The sequence below is a fragment of the Mesoplodon mirus genome (assembly GCF_964341445.2).
Source record: "Mesoplodon mirus genome assembly, chromosome: 4".
NCBI lineage: Eukaryota > Metazoa > Chordata > Mammalia > Artiodactyla > Ziphiidae > Mesoplodon > Mesoplodon mirus.
The window spans coordinates 29,223,393-29,244,835 of NC_138979.1; the positions used below are offsets into that span (position 1 = coordinate 29,223,393).

Sequence of the window (21,443 nt, forward strand, 5' to 3'; positions counted from 1 at the left end):
CAGCAAATAATTCTCACTTTCTTTTATAAGTGCACGAGGAAGATGCTAATTAAACACAAAGATTTGGTTTCTAAATTGTCTAAGATAAAAGATGGCTTTTCAGCTTTTAATTAAATTAGAATAATTAAATTAATCAGAATACTGAAACCATAAAATCAAGTGAAAAAGAAAAATGGGTGGTATTACAGAGCTGTTTTAAACACTGATTTATCAGCAAAGGCCTAAAAATGTATCTAAATTTATTTCTAGTATAAAGGCTTAAAACACAATCCACTGTTCCACTACCTCAGGATGAGCCCTCAAATGATTCCTGATACAGTCTAAGACTAAAACAGACGCACAAAGGAGAGATCCACTCTTCCACAAGTTAAATAAACAGGCTCCACTGACTGGGTTTAAATTTAAAAGGAGGACAGGCTACAATACGAGCTTCCGAAAGAAAGAAGGCCTTGCTCAACCTCACACCCTCACCTTCCTCTTCCTTCTGAAAGCTCATATCCCACCCAACCCGGCAACGCGGTCCCTCCACAAGGAAAAGTGCTTTTGTGCCTCCGGTGCCCTTCAGACGCCTTTAGGAGGGGTCGGGGCAAAGCGCACGGTGAGCGGTGGGAAGCTTCCAGACAGCACTGTTACGAGACACGAACCACCCCGACTCGACCAGCAGAAACTGGGGTCACGGCCAACACTCGTGCCGACTGCATTTCCAGAGGAGTATGGGGAGAGGGCATGCAGTTGATGATACTGAGCAAACAGTCTCAGGCGCTGCTTCCAGGTGTCCGTCACACTCTTACCACCTATGAACTACTTTAAAAATGTGGACTCAGTTACAACTGCAAAGAGGCCCACAACACAGACTGAATTATTCCCAGGGACCATTTGTGATGCAAAAGCAGAAGGATGCTTCCGAATTATTCTGCACTGAGATACAACTTAAAGTGCTCTAAAAAACCAAAACAGGCTTTTTCACAGCAAAAGATACTTATCTTTATAAAAACCTGTGTGAACAATTGCACAAGTTCCTGTAAAGCGGTTTGCCGGTTAGAATGTGGCGCTGCCCCAACAGGCCTTAGAGCTGCGTCCCAGGCTCCCAGGAAGGGTGGGTCTGCGGGGGAGTGAGAAGCCTGCCCGGCTCCACTATGAGAACCCACGCTGTGGCCAGGGCAGAACACGCCAGGTCTCCATGTTCACCTTCACTCTTTAAGATGGGTGCACGGTGCTATGAAGATGGTTTCTTCTAATCCAGATGAATTTTTAGTCTCTAAAATGACTGGGGCTTCAAATATGTCTAACACATTCTTTTAAAGTAATTATTGTACATATTTTTACCTTTGCCCAATTCTTAAGTTTTACTACTCATGGTAAGGGGTAACTCTATATAATCCTTTCTTCCTCTACTTCAGAAATGATCACAGGGAATTCCCTGGTGGCGGAGTGGTTAAGAATCCGCCTGCCAATGCAGGGGACACGGGTTCGATCCCTGGTCCAGGAAGATTCCACCCGCCACAGAGCAACGAAGCCTGTGCGCCACAACTACTGAGCCTGTGCTCTAGAGCCTGTGAGCCACAACTACTGAGCCCGCGTGCTGCAACTATGGAAGCTGCACGCCTAGAGCCCGTGCTCCTCAACAAGAGAAGCCTCCACAATAAGAAGCCCGAGCACCACAACGAAGACCCAAAACAGCCAAAAATAAATAAAATTGAAAAAAAAAAGGAATGATCACAAAGTTTTGGAATTCTAAGACCATACACTATATACATAAACTGGAATAAACATATAATTCAAAACAATATAACAAGAAGTTAGATAAGGAAGAACATAACCCTACTTGACATTTTAAAGAAGTAGTTTAATGTTAATTTATTAAAAACTGCAAAAATACTAAGTGTAAGCTAGATAATACAGAATTAAAAAATTTTAATTAGCCACTTACACTCTAGAGTACTCAAAGGAAACACAAAAAAATGTCAGCAATATTCAGATTTTTAAAAAACAAAAAATTACCAAAGACTTTCAAATAAGCAGAAAGAGCATAAGACTGAAGCTGCTCTTTGAATTGCAGTTCATCTCACTGTGGATATCATAATAAGTAACTTTAAGCTGAAGAGAGCAAATTGGAAAAGTAAAAAGCTAACATTAACTATAGCCTTCACAGCAGACTCACCACAAATTTCAACTTTTTTCTAAGGTTTAGCTAAAGTAAGGTACGCTCATTAAGGTTAGATAATTAATCTTTTGTTTATTCCAAATACTCCAAAGTGGTGATGCACACAAAATTACCTCAAAATATTACTTCATAACAGTACTCCCCCATAGATAAATTAATTCCCAAATAATTAAAATTTTGCCACTTTAAGAAGGTCAGAAGATAATTATTAAAAAAGCAAAATATGACAAATATCTCTATTTGCCTTGGACACAGACCTTCACTTCTTGATCATACTTAGAAAATTAAAGAAGCGGTGAACTAAAATGTAACTATAGCTCAGAACGTAAGTTCCACTGCTTTATACCCATTTAGTAGCTTCTCCAAATTCAGAATCTCCGTATCAAGCCAAATAACAATACGAAATGTATACTTTCCCACAAAAAAAACCACACTAACACATAATGTATCAGCCGCAGTAACAAAGGTAACGTCCAGGTGTTTATGCACTATGGCCACTTAACATCAACAATACTTTTTTTTTTTTTTTTTTTTTCTTTTTTTGCGATACGTGGGCCTCTCACTGTTGTGGCCTCTCCCGTTGCGGAGCACAGGCTCCGGACGCGCAGGCTCAGCGGCCATGGCTCACAGGCCCAGCCGCTCCGCGGCATGTGGGATCTTCCCAGACCGGGGCACGAACCCGTGTCGCCTGCATCAGCAGGCGGACTCTCAACCACTGCGCCACCAGGGAAGCCCGACAATACTCCTTTTAAAAATTAGGTTTCTCTCTATCGCACATATGTGCACACCCTACATACACCTGACAGGCTGAGAGCCACACGTACCTTGCTGGTGGAGGCCTTGTAGGTGGTCTTCAGTTTCTGAGAAAGCTGGCTGGTGCTGTGACTGGCTGCAGAGACACAGAACCAACCGTCAAGACAATCACACAACCTAAGCACCATGAACGTCAGAGCTGGGACAGGGAGACAGTTCGCCCCACCTTCTGTTCCACACAGGAGGACGATGCAAGCCTAGGGCATGGGACACGGGGCTTCTCGAAACCTCCTCTTCCTTCTACACCCACACCCAAATTACGTTATTCCAAGTCCTGATGACTGCAGAAAGGAAGTGAGTCCTGTCCTCCACTAAATTCCAAACTCCCTCCGAGCGTAATATGTAGGCGAGCCCTGTGGGAAGGCAGCCTTACCTTTGGTTTTGAGTTGGCCCTTACTCAGCTCTGCCCCATCGATTGCTTGTCCTTCGGCAGCTAAACGGTCATTAAGAGTCTCGATTTCTCTGCGCACTGAAAAGTAAAACATGTACTTTTGATGTATATTCACCAAATCCAAAAGTGAACACATAAAAATGTTATACATTGGTACTGTCTAAACAAACACAGGAATGATATCCCAGTAAACAACGTCACATTTAGAGTTCCAAAAAACTCAAGACATCATTCCAAAATTACAAAGCCCACCACACTTCCCACACCAGAAGGACCTTGTGCTATCGGGTCCTCAAGCAGGGCTCTTGGATTTCAACATAGTTCGTGTCCTTTGTACTTTATTCAGTGCACTTCAAAATGTTATTCTGACACCGTCCAAAACTCAATGAAACACTTACAGTCTAGCTGAGACCACTGAAATTGGGGGAAAAAACATACAATAAAAAAACCTAACTATTGTTGCCTGGCACCACAGAACACAGTGAAGATTATATACCTCAAAGATTAAAAATTCAAGGGAAAAAAAAAAAAAGAAAGAAACAAAAATTAACATTTGGGAGTTCCCTGGCAGTCCAGTGGTTAGGACTCAGCGCTCTCACTGTCAGGGCCTAGTTCAATCCCTGGTCAGGGAACTGAGATCCCATGAGCCACGCATGCAGCCAACACTTGGGCTCTGCACCTGCCGCCACCCAGGCTGCCCACGGTGTGCTGAGGCTACAGGGAGGGTGGGGAGGGTGGCGTGGAAGGAAGGCCGAGGGCAAAAGGCTTGGAACAGATCCAGCCTGAGCATTTGGACATGTTCACAGGCAGCAGGAAGCCACCAAAACCGTTAAGCAACTGACAGTGTAAACTCCAAGTACCTCCAGCATTAGTCGTTTGTAGCCCTATAGTTTTTCTTGAACAAACTGCATCAACTCATAAAACCTAAGGCCTTAGATCACAATGGAAATTCAGTAATACCTAGGTTGCTACAACTCTTGATAACAAACCCTTAAAAATCAGATGCAGTACACGATACCTAATTTTTATTTGATTACTCACTGTAAATTTTCAAGGTGGACTTATAAGAGAATCCAATATTAAAACATTAAATTTTCCAACAGCAAAGTTTAAATGACACAGGATTACACTGTCTTCACCACTGATCCACACCAATTACTTCCAGAGTGAAAAATATTTTAACAATGCAAATGCTGTTTATTAGTATTCAATTTTTGGAAACAACTTAAAAAACATGAAAATCCTGATTATGGTTACATTTGCATAATATAAATTTTATAAACACAAGCTCTATAAAAATACCAAAAACTGGACTTTCCTGGTGGTGCAGTGGTTAAGAATCCGCCTGTCAATGCACAGGACACGGGTTCGAGCCCTGGTCCGGGAAGATCTCACATGTCACGAAGCAACTAAGCCCGTACACCACAACTACTGAGCCTGCACTCTAGAGCCCGTGAGCCACAACTACTGAGCCCGTGTGCCACAACTACTGAAGCCCGCACGCCTAGAGCCTGTGCTCCGCAGCAAGAGAAGCCACTGCAGTGAGAAGCCCGCGCACCACAACGAAGAATAGCCCCCGCTCACCGCAACTAGAAAAAGCCTACACACAGCAATGAAGACCCAACGCAGCCAAAAATAAATAAATTTTAAAAAATTATTTGAAAAAATAATAACAAAAACTGAAGATAATGGAACAGTGAGAGCGTAAAGAAGGACAGGTTCATTTCCCAACACTTGACAGTAAAGCATGAATGCATGTGGCCTAAGGCTGACACGGCTAAAATAAAAGATTATTTCAATTTACAAAAATTATCATGACCAAGAAGCCAAGGCAGCCCACAGACGGACCCTGCCTTTCTGACCCTGTGCTTTCTTAATTGTGGCCGTGGATGCCTGGCTACCAGCTCCAGAGACACGTGGAGAAAATTCCCCATCCCTCCTCTTAGGATTTGATGATCTGGCTGCCAGGACAGGACGACATGCAGGAGAAGGGAAGGAGAGCCGTGTGGGGAAAATCATTCCCAGGGAAAAGCAATTAGAAAAACCTTTCATCAAAAACTGCTATGGTGGGGCTTCCCTGGTGGCGCAGTGGTTGAGAGTCCACCTGCTGATGCAGGGGACACGGGTTCGTGCCCCGGTCCGGGAAAATCCCACTGCCGTGAAGCAGCTGAGCCCATGAGCCATGGCTGCTGAGCCTGCGCGTCCGGAGCCTGTGCTCCGCAACGGGAGAGGCCACAACAGTGAGAGGCCCGCGTACCGCAAAAAAACAAAACAAAAAAAAAAAAAACCTGCTATGGTGAATGACACAGGTAATGGATCAGACGTGCCAGGGACTTCCCAACCTGCCCAACTCTAAACTAGCATCCGGGCAGCATCCCTGGATTCAGAGAAAGTGGAAGTCTCTGAATCAAAATCACTGGTTAAGTGTTAAGGCTGGAAAGTTGGAAAGTATGTCATCCTTAAAACTTAACAGACATTTAAAAAAAGAGGATAAAGTCCAAAGCAAAACAAAAATTATCATGAGAAGAACTAAAAGCAAAATATGCAGAAAATGTTTTCCTTTGCAGTGTGGGATGGGCCTATAAGCAGGGGGTAAAGGTAGATCTTTCCTTCTTACACTGCTTGACTCTTTAAGCAAATGAATGCATTGTTTCTAAAATTAAAAAAAAAAACTAAAGCCAAGCTAATTAAAAATTCTTTTGATTTACCTTTAATAAGTCAAACAGATAATACACACATTTTAGGAAATTCTCTAAACACAGTATATTTTAAAGAAATGAATCAATGTTTTCTTAATTTATAGTATACTTTGTGTAGGAAAAGTTATAAGATGCATTCGTTCTTCATAAAATCATAATTCAGATTGCCAGGTGTGGTCAGCAGAATACTGCCTGCCCCAAAGATAACCTGTGAACACATGACCTGGTGGCAAAGGAGCCCTGCAGGTGTGACTGAGGTGAAGGACCTCTGATGGGAGATGATGCTGTGTGACCCAGGCAGCCCATCCTTCCCACGTGTCCCTAGGAATGAGTCAGAGATGAGCAAGGACGACTCTGCCTGCCACTGATGGCTTTGAGGATAAAGAGAAAGGAAGGCCTTCGAGCCAAGGACAGGGGGAATGCCAGCAAGATGGGGGCCTCTGTCTTCACACCACAGGGAACTTGAGATCACAACCCAAACCAGCAAGAGACACGCTCCTCCTCATGCTCCAGAAGGAGCACAACTCTGCCAACACCCTGACTTGAGTGTGCAGAGCAGGCAGATAATAAACGTGTGCCATCCTGAGCCGCTAAAGTTTGTCAAAGCAGAACAGGAAAGGGATACAAAGGTGAATGTCTACCCACAAATTAAACTCTCAAATATTTGTATGGAGAAGTGAAGTTATAAAAGTATTTAAAATAAGAGAGGTACTCACATTCTAAGTTTTCAATATAAAGGTTTTCAAATTCTCTTTCTATTTGACCAAACAGTTCCAAAAGAGTACTGCGAACCGAGGAAGGCAGTTTAGAATCCTGCAGAAAAAGAAGATTCTGCTTAAAATGAACGAATGAATGAATGAGAAACTCTGACACCAAGCACCAATATAATTTTTCCAAAGTGAATTATTTAAACTCTTATTTTACATCTTTACATATTTTCTTATACATAAACACTCAAAGAACTTCAAGTTTCTAATTTCTACAGATGAAACTAAAATCAAATTGTATAAATGGTTACCCAGGATGGCATGAGATTTAAGACCAAGCACGTCTTCAAACATGTAACTTCCTTTCACAAGGAAAGAAACAAGCATACCTTATTCAAAAACTCCCAAATTTGTAGAAAATGAAGTTATAAACAGCCTTTAAGCTCTAGCATATGGTATTATAAATTAATTTTAATAAGCTGTTTACTAATAGAAGATGTACCTTATAGTCCTCATGTTCACTGTGCTTCAAGCAAAATAAACTGGATCATTTCCTGTAACTCTACTCAATACCTAGAAGATTGTTGTAAGGAGGGAAAAGAACTCTCAGCTGTAAGAGCAAAACGTGTATCGGCTAAATGAAAACACCCACGTGGAAGCTCCCAGGCCTTCGCAGGTGCTCTGCCCACCACCAGCACCCTGCCCCCACCAGGCGGGAAGTCAAAGGAAGCAGCAGAAGCAGCTTCCTGGGCCCGGTGTCCTAGGCACCAACTGTGTTCTCAGGCACTGCTGGTACTGACAGAGGCTATGCTCCCCTCCAACCTCCTGAGGGTGCGGCCTAGACAATATTTTGTATGTGCCCCACCCTACCACTTAAGAGTTATTTTCAAACAAAATTCTTATAAGATATTTCTAAAATAATGTTTCAATGGTTAACTGATGCCACTGTAATTTTCCAAGTGAGTTTTCAAATTTATATGCAGCATAAACTTTTTGATGTTTAATGAATTGCAAATACAAAAAAAGACATAATGTTTATTAAATCCTTTCTCAGATTAACTTCTTAGGAAGACAGGAATTTTAGGCAAAATGATCTGTAATGATACCAATGTTTAGCAACATGTTTTGAAATAATCACAGAACATGAACGTCAACTTTACAAGCTACTTAAAGATATGTGACGCCACTTGTTTAAAAATTCAATCTGGGAGAATTGGTGATAAGCCTTTCTCAACACCCCTCTAAAATAGCAAAGAAAATCATGAAAAAAAAAAAGAAACGACATCTTAAAATAACAATGAACGCAAAATAAACCATCACAGTTAACGTCTGACACCCTGTCCACCTGCCTCTGGCCTCCCCCTGCCCGTTCTCCCACACCCCTCATTCACTTAGCCCTCCTCGAGGGGGCGGGGCGGCACCAGTTGAGAGCCTTGCTGGCCCCTCCCAAGGCCAATCTCCTCTTCCGTGTATCAATTCCTACTCACCTACCCTCACAGTATTTAACGTTAAGGTCATTATTCAGCAGCTGAAACATTTCCTTTACTTCGAGTGGTAAATGCAGCTTCATGTAAGATGTAATCGTAAAGGGAGACAATGTCAGCATTAACTTCACTTGATAAAATAAAGAGAATCAAGAAGGAGACGTGCAGTGAAAGGGGAACTTCTCCACCAGAGGCAAGCGGAGCACAGCCCAGCTCTGCGGTTGCCTCCAAGCTTCCCAACAGTCTGACCCTCTGAGCTGCAATCACAGGCGCCCTACCCCCACCCCCAAGTGAGAGGTGCTGAACTTCTGGTATCATTTGAGAAAACTCATGACACAAAAGCTACGATTCAGTAAAGTTCTAAAAGAATCTGTGTTTTGTCACAGCCGACGTGAAAGAGGAGGAAGGAGGCCCCTTTCCTGGCCTCAGTTGGTGCTTCCCGGTGTAGACACGGGCCTCCCACCTCTGAGCCAAGCACCAGTGCCTCAAATGCTTGACTCATGAATCCAAGACACAAAATTCCCATAAAGACTCCCCAACAACTGACAGCTTGATTGCAACCCTGTCTAGGGTAATGACTTGTGGCTCCACTCAGATGCCCTGATCACTGGCCTCTCGCACCCGAGGTCCGCCCCACGCCTACCATGCCAAATGCCCATGCCCAACGCCGTCACCGCCGTCCTGCTGCCACGGAACTGGGCAGAGCACCCCCACTAGCCCACAAGGGAGCTCCTCGTCCACCAGCAGGCACCAACCCACCCGCAGGGTTCTGAATGACCCTCATAAAGGGTTACCCCAAGATGCAACTACCTGCTGGCTCTACATCACAACGGGGACAGCACAGAAGGCCCTGAGAACATGGTGTTACCACCAGAAGATGCCAGCAGAGACAGCTGTGGAATTGTCACTGCTTGAAATTTAAGTAAATCTAACAACTTAAAAGTATCTTAGGGCTTCCCTGGTGGTGCAGTGGTTGAGAGTCCGCCTGCTGATGCAGGGGGACACGGGTTCGTGCCCCAGTCTGGGAAGATCCCACATGCCGCAGAGCGGCTGGGCCCGTGAGCCATGGCCGCTGAGCCTGCGTGTCCGGAGCCTGTGCTCCGCAACGGGAGAGGCCACAACAGTGAGACGCCTGCATAACACACACACACACACACACACACACACACAAAAAGTATCTTAGACTACCTGCACTATCCAAGGGGGTAGCCAACAGCCACATTTGACTAAATTTAAAAGTAAGTTAATTTCAATTTTTAAAATTCCTCAGTCCCACTAGCCACATGTGGCTCTTGGTTCCCATGTGTGATAGCACAGATCTACAACATTCCATCACAGAAGTTCCACTGCACAGCTCTGATTCAAACATTCCTTATAAGAAGAGATCGGGACACAGACACCCACAGAGGAGCGACCTTGTGAGGACACAGGGAGAAGATGGCATCCACACCCAGGAGAGAGGGCTCAGGAGGACCAACTTGCCCACACCTGGACCTCCAGCTTTCTGCCTCCAGGACAGGGAGTAAGCAGTGTCTGCAGTTTAAGCTCCCAGTCTGCGATGCTTTGCTACGGCCATCCAAGCTCACGAAAAACATCAAAGCCATTTTGGAGGCTCCTTAAATCTATGATTTTATTTCCAAATTTAAGTTAAAATGCAACCATTTCATTTATTCATCCAGTCAACACATAAGAGGACACTAAGTGAACGTTTACCATGTGCCAGCAAAGGCAGCGCTAGGTTCCAAGCACACACAGCTGCCTCCTGGAAACACATCCTCCACATCCCGGCTTGCTTCTAACAAAGTCAATATGCAAATGAGCCAGTTTCTCAGATTTAAGCCATATTTTCCTTTAACATTATGGCTGATGAATTAGTTCTAATTGCAAAAGAATGATTATAAATTTATATGTATTTATTTTTTTTACGTATATACTTACGCCTATATAAGGATATAGCAAATGTAGCTATAAGTTATTTCATTATAACATGTATTTTATTTAGGCTTCACGACAATGTTCTTTTAAAAATCTAACACATTTTCATCATCATAAAGGAACTAGAAAAAGTAAAAGCAAACTTAACAGTAAAATATTAGATCATTTAATCAAAGGTGGTATCAAATTATCAGAAAGACATAATGTAATAAACAGCAGATAACACACTCACTACAGCAAACACAGGATAAAGCCAAGAAAAGTTACTGAAAGAACAGATTCTAAAAACTCTGCAGAGAATAGAAAAAGATCATTATACCTGATTCTCTTCTCTTCTGGAGACTCTGAGACAGAAAACCTAAAACTACACTGTCAATTCACCTGTACAAAGAATAAAAACTAGTCCAAACTGTCACACCCACATTTTTTATCAAGTACTGTAAACACATTAACCTGGAAACCGAATTCTGTCTCTGTGTAAGCTGTTAACAGCAGCTTTAACTGGTTTATGAGGGAGGCTGTGTGTTTTGGTAACCCACACTTTTTCTCTACTTTGGAGACCTGCATATATTTGGCTATTTTTGAAACACTGCAAACATGATCCACATCTTCACCAGACACTCACTTGTCCCTCTAACATGTCTCTCGGCAGGCCAGTCCTCTCCTGCTCTGAGCTGTTAGTTCTTCTTATGGAAAGGCTGTGAGATTTGCGTTTCTGTTTTGCTTGGCGAGCAGTTGAACAACTCCCGCTTTCTGTGGGCATTACTTCTGAAAGGTGATATCCTGGTCACTCCTGCAAGAAGCTAAACAGGAGCAGGAAAAACAAGTACTTTATTTCTGATACAGCAAACTGAAATGAAGGAAAAATAGACGATTACTTTTCATTGCAAATTTCCTTACTATGTTAACATTTATTATGTAAATTAGAATGTGATAAATTATCATGTTTTAAGGTAGAGACCACAGCCTTTATTAAAGAGGTAACTTTTTATCAAACTTCATTAACATCCTTTAAAAAAAATCAAACAGCAAAGAAGGGCTTAAAATAACAACTCTCCCTTAGCCCACTCCCAGCAGACTCAGCCTACTCCCCAGAGGGAACCAATCCTAATTGCATTTTCCAGGCTACAGATTCTAGAGCAATGCCCTCCAAGAGAAATCCAATGCAAGCCACGTATGTAATTGTAAATTTTCTAGTAGCCACATTAAAAAAAGAACAAGTGAAATTCTAATGATCTAACCCAATATGTTTAAAATAATATCATTTTAGTCAATGTAAAAAACACAAACGGGGTATTTCAGTTCGTAAGCTCCCCGTTTTCCTTCATACTCACTATGCCTCTTGCTTGCAACCAGCCATGTCCCCAGTACACACCTGCGGTCAGGGCCGCCGTTACACAGCATACCTGCACAGCATTCCAAAATCCACATAATGCAAACATTTTCCTTTACCCATTTTGGACATTATCTACTCATTTCCTGCTATTATCAATTCTTCCTCCCAATATAATCACATCACTGTTAGCTAATTTTTTTTCCCCACTGAGCCATGTCTTAGTTGTAGCACGTGGGATCTTTCTTGCCACGTGCAGGATCTTTAGTTGCAGCATGTGGGATCTAGTTCCCTGACCAAGGAACGAACCTGGGCCCCCTGCATGGGAGTGCAGAGTCTTAGCCACTGGACCAAAAGGGAAGTCCCAGCTAATATGATTCTAAGAAATATATTTACACACGAGATTTTCCTTCTACAACTGCAGATTTACGTCTTGGACATTACCTAATCATTTTTTTGCTCTTATTGGTCCCTCCTTCTCCCAATCTATCTATTTTAGTGCATGTAATTTAAGTATGTACTTACGTTTCTTTCTTCTTCAACTACTGACAGTATCTTTGGGTCCTCACTCTGTAAGGTGTAGAGTATCCCACCTTTTCTGAAGCCCACCCCACAGCCATACATCCCCCAACTTTGCTGTCACAGAACGTTATACAAATGCCAAGCACAGAGTATGTGCCCTCTGGAGATTCTGAGCTTAGCACTCACAGAACCCGTCCCCTTGCCGTGTGGGCCAACAGCCACCTCCTTTTGATTGCTGGTGCTGTTCCAGTGTGGATGGAGTACAGTTGTCTTAACCGTGCACCTACTGCAAAAAATTCTGGTGCTTTCCAGTTTCTTACTATTGCAAATAAAGCTACTATGACAATAATATGTAGGCTTTCGTGTGAACTTAAGTTTCTACTTCTTTTGGATGAAGGCCCAAGAGTGAGACTGCTGTATGTTTAAAGAAAAAAAACTACAGATTAAAAAAAAATCTTTATTGAGATATAATTCACACAAACTACACTCTGCCAAAACTTTTAAATTTTGATCAAGTCCAACTGATCAATTATTTTTCTTCTAAGAATCATAATTTTAGAGTCATGCCTAAGAACTTTTGACCAGTCCTAAATCCCAAACTTTTTCTATGTTTTCTTCTTAAAATTTTAGTTTTATAGGTTACATCTAAATTTATGAGCTGGGCTTCCCTGGTGGCGCAGTGGTTGAGAGTCCGCCTGCCGATGCAGGGGACACGGGTTCGTGCCCCGATCCCGGAAGATCCCACATGCCGCGGAGCGGCTGGGCCCGCGAGCCATGGCCGCGGAGCCTGTGTGTCCGGAGCCTGTGCTCCGCAACGGGAGAGGCCACAGCAATGAGAGGCCCGCGTACAGCAAAAAAAAAAAAAAAAAAAAAAAAAAAAAAAAAAAAAAAAAAAAAAAAAAAAAAAAAAAAATAAATTTATGAGCTATTTTTGGGCTGATATTTTTATAAGATGTGAAGTTTAGATCAAGGTTTTTTGGGTTTTTTGTTTTTTTCTGGTGATATCCAATTATTCTAGCACCATATGCTGAAGACTATCCATCCTACCCTAAATTGAGAAAGTTTGGCATCTTGATCGAAAATCAATTGGCTTTATTCCTATGGGATTATTTCTTGGTTCCCTATTCTGTTCCATTTTTCTGTGCTGTCTTGAAATTAGTGATTCCTATCACTTACATCTTTTTCAAAATGTCTTAGCTATTCCAGTTCCTTTGCCCTTCCATATAAATTTAGAATAATCTTGTCCATATCTACAAAAATCCTGATAGGATTTTGATAGGAATTGTGTTTAATCTGTTTACCAATTTGGAGAGAACTGGCATCTTTATTATGTTGAGACTTCCAATCTATGAACATGGTATATAGGTTTTAGATCGTCTTTGATTTCTTTCCTCAGTTTTGTAGTTTTCCCATAAAATTTCTACACATACATTCTAAAATTACCCTGAAGATTATACTTTTACTTTTGAGCAATTTCAAATGACACTGTATTTTTATTTCCATCTCCACATGTTAATTGCTGGTATACAAAAATACAATTGATTTTTGTGTACTGGGCTTGTATCCTACGTTCTTGTTGAGCTCATTTCTTTAGTTCGAGATTTTTTTGTAGATTATTTGGCATTTCCTCTGTAGACTATTATGTCATGTAAAAAAAGAACAGTTTACTTCTTCCTTTCTGATCTGTATGCCTTTATTTCCTTTTCTTATCTTATTGATCTGGCTAGAAATTCCAGTACTCTGTTGAATTAGAAAGTGATGGCAAACACCCTTGCATTATTCTGATCTCAAGGTAAAAATATTCAGTTTTCACCATTAAGTATGATGCTAGCTGTAGGTTTGGGGTAAATATTTTTTTATCAAATTGAGAAAAGTCTCCCTCTATTATTCATGTTTTGAGAGTTTCATGAGTGTTAAATTTTGTCATGTTTTTTCTGCATCACTTAATATGATCAAATGGCTTTTTTTAAGGTTAATTACACTGATAATTTTCAAATATTGATCTAACCTTGCATCCATGGAATAAATCCCACTTGGGCATAGTGCGTAATTCATTCTGTTTGTTTTCTCATTTTGTTTCTTTCTTCTGCCTTCTTGTAGGTTATTTGAACATTTTTTAGAATTTCATTTTGATTTATCTAGTTTTTGAGTTTCTCTCTTTCATATAATTTTTCTTAGTGGCTGCTCTAGATTTTCATTAACTCTTACAACTTATCACAGTCTGCTGATCATCAACTTCTACCAGTTCATGGTAAAGTGCAGAAGCCTTACTTCCTCTTTGTCCCTTTGCCCTCCCCATTTATAACATAATCATCTTAAGTATTTCCTCTATACACACAAAGAACCACATCAGACGGCTATGGTTCCACCTTCAAACCTAATTTCTAATAAAGAAGTCTACTGAATTTACCAATTTATTTTTTCTTTCCATTGTTTGTTCTTCCTTCCTGGTGTTCCCACATGATTTCCTTTCTGTTTAGAGAATTTCCTCTACCTATTATTTTAGGGTAGGTCTGCTGGTAACAAATCATTTGAAGGATGTTTTCACTTGATAGAGAATTCTGAGTTGATAGTTCTTTTCCTTCAGCACTTGAAAAATGTGCTACTTCCTTCTGGCCTCTGTAGTTTGTGATGAGAAATGCACTATAGGTAAAGGGACATTTCTCTCTCTCGCTGTTTTTTCATCTTTGGTTTCAGAAGCTTGACTATGATGTGTCTCAGCATAGATTCCTTTGAGTTTATCTTACCTGAATTTCACTAAACTTTTTCAATCTGTAAGTTTATGGCCTGCCAAATTTGGGAGATACTCAGCCAGTATTTCTTCAAACATATTTTCAGGTTCACTGTCTTTCTCCTCTCTTTCTGGGACTCTGATGATAAGAAAGATAGGTCTCTTGTTAAAGTCCCACAGGTCCCTGGGGTTCTGTTTACTTTTTTCCAGTCTATTTTCTCTCCATTGTTCAGATTGGGTAATTTCTATTGTTTTATCTTCAAGTTCACTGATTCTTTTCCTCTGTCCCCTCCATTCTGCTGTTGGAAGAATGGAAAGGACAGGAAAAGAATCAGTGAACTGATTCCACAAGCTCATTTACTGTACTTCTCAGTTCTAAAATTTCCATTTGTTTCTTCTTTATATCCTATATTTTCTTCCTGAGATTTTCTATTTTTCATTTGCCTCAAGTGTTAATATTTCCTCATTGAAAAACTTTTATGATGGCTGCTTTAAAATACTTGTCACTTAAGCCTCAATCTTGTGGGCACTGCTATCAGGCGTGGGATCTGGTTTCAGTCTTCTATTACAGCAGGCCTCTTCTGACATTGCCCCAGCAGGCAAACAAGGGTGCGGCCTTATTCCTGCCAGGTGGATGTAGAAGATGGAGATGGAAGTGAGGGCTTCCCACTCAGCTTCCACTCATCTGGGTGGAAGTACTCCTCGTTAATGCCAGGCGGGGTTAGAGTTCAGCCTCTCCCTTGGCCTCTACTCATATCACAGGCGCTGAACCAGGGGTGCTTTGTTACTGTGCCCTACACGGCCTCATTACCACGGGTGATGGTAAAACTCTTGAATCTCTACTAAGTTTCTTCTGAGGCCATCCCAACAGGAAGAAGGAGGTTGTTCTTTGTTACCACCCAACAGAGATGAAAATCCCAGCTCCGCACTGATACCACCAAGCAGAGAGTGTTGTCTCAATACAGACTGTCAGGGGTAAAAGTCTAGATTCCCCACCCTGCCTTTGATAGTAAGGGTGACACGGGGGCTACAATGTTTTCTAAACATGTCCTGTCTGGCAGACTGTCTCTTTCCTGGTCTTTTGGCTTTTCTTGGGGCTTGTCTGAGCCCTTTGGTGTTGCTGGGTTGCTGGTTTATCCAGGCCCAAGGCCGGGATGTATGGGGCAAAAAGAAAACCCAGGAAACTCAGCCCTGCATCATTTCTCAGGTCCCCATACATCTAGCCAGTCTACTTTCTTCTCTCCACTTTTCAGTCTCATATTTCTTCTGTATTTAATGCCCAATATTTTTAGCTGTACTTGGAGGAATAGGAAAAGTACATCTACTACAAAGGCAGAGATCTTTTGAGTCTCAAATTAGACATGTATAGGCCTTGATTTAAAATGGCAACAGAAAAGTCAGTCTTGTTTCACAACACACTAAAAACATTCAAATTGGTCATTTCTGTGTGTTTAGGTTTAAAAATTTGAAATCCATTAATCTATTAAAATTATCACTTACTTTTTGTAGCATTATATAGACAAAATTTAACTCTCAAATCTTTTTTTTAAAGGACACTTAAAAAAGGAATAAGGTTACTTTTTTATCTCTAAAATTCTCATTTAAAGAAAAAACCTCCCATTCCCCTCACTTTTTTGGATATTCAATTTGTCAAAGCAGGTCACAAGGCCAACCCAGATTCAAGTAGAGGGCTGAGACCACCTCTTGATGGGAGAATGAGAAAGAATTTGTGTAATCCATCACACCTTATTTCACTCACTAGTTTTGGTTATACACTGAATAACATTCTGCTTCCCTAAAAAATAACAGTGACTGGAACTAAATAGTTTAGCACTTCAGATATTCAGTGGAATAACATGGATATAAATAACCCAATTAAGTTAAACACCCACTCAGAATAAAATCCATAGAAGAGCCCAGTGGTTAAGAACATGAGTTTGGGAGTCATACAAACCTAAGTCCCCCCCACCCCACACCCCAACCCCTCAAAGGGTTGGCTCTTTTTCATCATGAAGCCTCAGCTTGACCGTTACTTCCTCAAAACAGCCTCCCTTGACGACCGCTAGTCACAGCACTTTATTATCCTCACCACGTCTGTACTTAGATCTTATTTATAGTTTGCTCACTTAATGAATGTCTCCCCCGCTACACCATCAACACAATGAGGACAGGGACACAGTTAACTGGGGCCACTACTGTATTTGTTAGGCTTGACATAAACACATCCTCAAATATTTGTTGAACGTATGAATGTATAGAAATGGATGAATGCTACATCTACTACTGACGGGCTGTGTAACCTTGGTCTAGTTACTTAACCACCTTCCTAAGGCCTAACTGTGTCATCTTTAAAGCAGGATAATAACAGCATTATTTCATTAAGTCACTCATCAATAGTCCTCTCATCTGTAGATGAGCTAGGTAGTGGGAATGTTGTGGTGAAAGAACAGGCTTGGTCCCTACCCTCAGGTTGCTTAGAGTTGAGGTGGAAGACAGACATTAAACACACAACCTCATAACTTATTACAGAAGCTATATATTGTGATGAGTGCTACGAAAGACATATGCAAATATTATGAGGCCAGCTATTAGCTAAAGAGTTACAGAGGTCATTCTGAGAAACTGGCATCTAAATCGAGACTGAAGAATTCCTAAGAGTTAACCATGTGGAAAACAGAAAAGGGAGTAAATATTTTAAGGACAGGAACAGCATGTGCAAATGTCCTGAGCCAGGAACAAGACTAGTTTATCAGAGATATTAAAAAATAAATACTATAGCTACAACACAGCAAACAATGGAGAGAATGGTGCAGAGTGGAGAGACAGGCTTAGAGTCTGTTCTTTCGTGTTTAGTTTATCGTAAAATAAAAAGGAAGCTACTTAAAAGTTTTTAAGCAAATAAGCAACACTAGATTGGCTGCTATGTGAAAAATACATGGAAAGATAAGATGACCATGAATGAAGCCAGTTAGGAAGTTACCGAAACAGTCTAGGCAATAAATGATGATAGTTAAGATTAGAGGTAGATGAATGGACTGGGGTGGGGGGGTGCTGGGCGGGGGAGAGAGAGGTATCAAGGATAGCCCTTGTTTCTGAGGCAAGAGGTAGGTGAAACGGAGTTCAGATTACTGAGATGAGGCAGCAGATATGGAGAAGAAACCAAGACCTAATACTGAATATATTATGTTTTGGCAATGTCTTTGAATATCTAACATACAAGGAAGCAGGAGGTGTACGGGTCTAGAGATGAAAAGAGAACTAGGCAGCATGTATAAATCTGGGAGAGGTCTACACAGAAAGTAAAGATGGTCACTTTGACTCCATCATGCCTCCAGGTCCCATGCCTTACCATTATTACGCTTCTTCGCAAGAAGGGAAAAAAAGGTTATATTACTGGTAGATACAGACAACAAAAAATAAAACTATCAGTCCCTTACATGATATATAGAAAAATTAATTTTGATTAATTTTTGACAGAACAAAATGACAACAAATCTTTTTCATGAAATTTATCTGAAAAATTTGAGCTATAGAAATTAGAGATAGTTGAAACAAAGGTATAAAGAAAAACTCACAATGGCAGAATCTGTGGTTGGTATAATTTTATATACACAAAAAAAGATATTGATATTTAATTTGAAATATTTGAATATAACAAATTTATGTTATTAAGCAACTCCTATGATCCCAGTGAAGAATATTCCAGTAATTTTTTAATGGAAACATTTAGAGACTATTTAAGTCTATTTAAGTGCGCCATATACAAAAGTTAACCAAGAAATCAAACTGATTTAAAGGAATCTTATCCAGAAATTATATTCTTCATAAAAAAAGGGTCAATATAATTCTCTTTTTCAGTGATTATACATATTAAATTACTAACTTCATAAAGCATCTCAGTTGTCAAGATTTTCAACACAGATTTATCAGTCACCTCGCAGTTTATAAGTTATGTTTTTTATAGGAACAAACATATTAACACCCTGTGAAAGCTCAAGAAAAAAGACTATCTTTAGACATTTCAATCAAGGAAAAAACATATTAACACCCTGTGAAAGCGCAAGAAAAAAGGAGACTACCTTCAGACATTTCAGTCAAGCAAATAAAGGAGCAAAGAGCTTCTCTTTCCTCCCTTAAGAACTTCATCAGTAGAAAGTTTATGCATCTGGTAAGCATAAACTGGGAAGTTAATGCATTCCCAAGATTCTACAAATTGGTGATAGGAACCGTGAAAATTGCAGTATCAACCCTCCTTTCACCTCAACAATTGTTTCCCTTAAGTATCACATCACCGGCATTTCCAGCCTCTGTATCTTCAGTAGGAAATAAGCAGTCTTCTTCACAACTAACTTTTAAAATCCTCACCTTCTGCCTGTCCCTAAGCCTTTAACTCCTCCCTCAACCCCATGAACCACATGGTGTTGTTCTGGGCTTTGCCTGATTTTGTTGGTCACTTCACAAAATAGTCAATACACTGGTCAACTTTTTCCCATTGACCAATTTCCAACCAAACACATACATTTCAAACAATTATAAATCTGGAAGAGGTTTTGGTTCCCCAAAACCTGGCCTCAAATGATTTTTTTCATACTGATTTTCTCTCTTAGTAACTTTCTAAACTCTGTGAAGTCATATGTCAATATGGGTTCATAACGCCTATGCCACACACTGTGTTATTAACATTCAAAGATTATCTGGCTAATTCAAGTTCTGCCTCTTCCTGTAATTTCTTCAGCTACACTTTACCTAATTTCTAATTCTTCCAAAATTAGATCTGTAGGTTTCTCTAGTTCTTCTAACCTCTTTTAAATTTCTTCTTTTTTTTCTGTTAATCTATCACAATCTTTTTCCTGAAACTTTAAAAAAATTTTACTCTTGCCTCTTCATTCACATCCTCCATCTTGTTCCCCACAGTCTTCACTGGTCCCACCACCACTTCCTTCCTTCCTTCCTTCCACAGCTCACCCTGGTGGAGAACAAGCCCTTAGCCCAGGAAGGGACGTATCTATCGTGTTCACCTCAGTCCATGGGTCAGTGTTAGCATAAATCTTATTTAAATGTCTGATAACACATTGAGGGTTTCTGCAGGACGACATCATGGAGACTGGAGCAGGTTGCAGGTGTCTGTAAAAAGAATACTGAAGTGATGTAGCGTGGAACCTAAGCTAGACAAGAAGGGAAATACAGACAAAAGAAATGATGAAGAGGAGCTTCCCTGGTGGCGCAGTGGTTGAGAGTCCGCCTGCCGATGCAGGGGACACGGGTTCGTGCCCCGGTCCGGGAAGATCCCACATGCCGCGGAGCGGCTGGGCCCGTGAGCCGTGGCCGCTGGGCCTGCGCGTCCGGAGCCTGTGCTCCGCGACGGGAGAGGCCACAGCAGTGAGAGGCCCGCGTACCGTAAAAAAAAAAAAAAAAAGAAAGAAATGGTGGAGAGATACTGATGGGTGGGGAAGTCTGTGGTGAGGCTCAAATATATCAGTAACTACAGAGTCACTAATACAACGCCTCTGTGAGATACAGTTCCCAAGTACTTAACGGACTAAACACTTAGTTAATTGGCCATGGAGCTGTAAAAAGAAAACTTCTTCACGCAGGTGAGTAAGCTGCTTTAACCACTATGCACTGTTTCACCTCAATACAAACTAAAACAGAAGCCCGAAATTCCAAGATAATCATCTTTCTTCAAAATAGTCATACTAACCCAATATCACAAGGCATATGACCACTTTAAACAGAAGGTTTATGTGACTAAAAGGTCCTACTGGTTTTTTAAACACATTCAAAAAAGTATAAATAGTCCCCTCCAAATATCCAAACTCCCTATCCTATTGGTCAAACAAATGAATTTAATATAAACTCTCCTTCTGTCCAACTCATTTACTGCCACATGCCTATTACCCCCACCTACAAAACATTACTCACAATTCATATCCAGTGGGATTTTTAAACACTTTTTTTTTAGCAAGAGAAAAACACCTGCCTGAATAGCAAATGTCATGAACGTTAACATGTGTACAAAATGGTTAAAGTATATAATTTGCATGTGGCATTTAAAAAATACAAAACGTGACTGGATTTCCACAAAAAGGTCGGTAGAGTTTTTCATAGCATTTCATTGTGAAAGCACCATTACTGAATTCCTGGAGGCAAACACCAAACTCAACTGCTTAGCGACATCAACCAGAGGCAGCCCCGCAGTCACCCTCAGTCAACCCGGGTAAGGTGTCCTATCGTTGACCCAGTCGAAGGCACGAAACACACGCTCACCAGCTCTGGACATGAGACGGGACTGGGGGCATGTATAACCGGAAAACAACAAAAACTGTTTAAAGACCTTAATTGTTAAGATACTCGAATCGAGGACGAAATTCGTAACTGTGAAGTCTTCTTAGGAAAACCAGGACTAGGGAATTCAGAGGGCTGTCGGTACCCCTGGGGGAAGGGGCTGGGGTGTCAGCTCAGGGCCAGGGCACAGCAGGTGCACACGGCTGCCCAAAGCCCTGAGGAGAAATGACACTCGCCGATGCCTCCGTGCGAGCACTCTGCAGGACGCGAGGCTGGACACGGACCCGCAGCAACTCCTGCCCAAGGTCGCGGCGCCCCTCCCGCGGCCCCACACCCGCTAAGGGACCCACGGCCCCCGGGCTCCTGCGCGCTCGCGGGC

At 41.3% G+C, this 21,443-nt stretch overlaps 1 protein-coding gene across 4 annotated transcripts in view; it reads right to left on the reverse strand.

Annotated features, from left to right (window-relative positions):
- WDR37 (WD repeat domain 37) overlaps positions 1–21,443 on the reverse strand; it is a 57,521-nt gene that overhangs the window by 35,153 nt on the left and 925 nt on the right. For 3 of the 4 annotated variants that reach the window (XM_082617257.1, XM_082617255.1, XM_082617256.1), the window contains exons 2-5: positions 10,819–10,996; positions 6,784–6,880; positions 3,351–3,446; positions 2,989–3,053 (exon numbers count right to left, since the gene is read on the reverse strand). In XM_082617257.1, the coding sequence (XP_082473383.1) occupies positions 2,989–3,053; positions 3,351–3,446; positions 6,784–6,880; positions 10,819–10,956 (396 nt within the window). In that variant the 5' untranslated portion in view covers positions 10,957–10,996. Of the gene's footprint in view, positions 1–2,988; positions 3,054–3,350; positions 3,447–6,783; positions 6,881–10,818; positions 10,997–21,443 lie in introns of those variants that run through there. The other variant, XM_082617258.1, reaches the window with a different exon arrangement.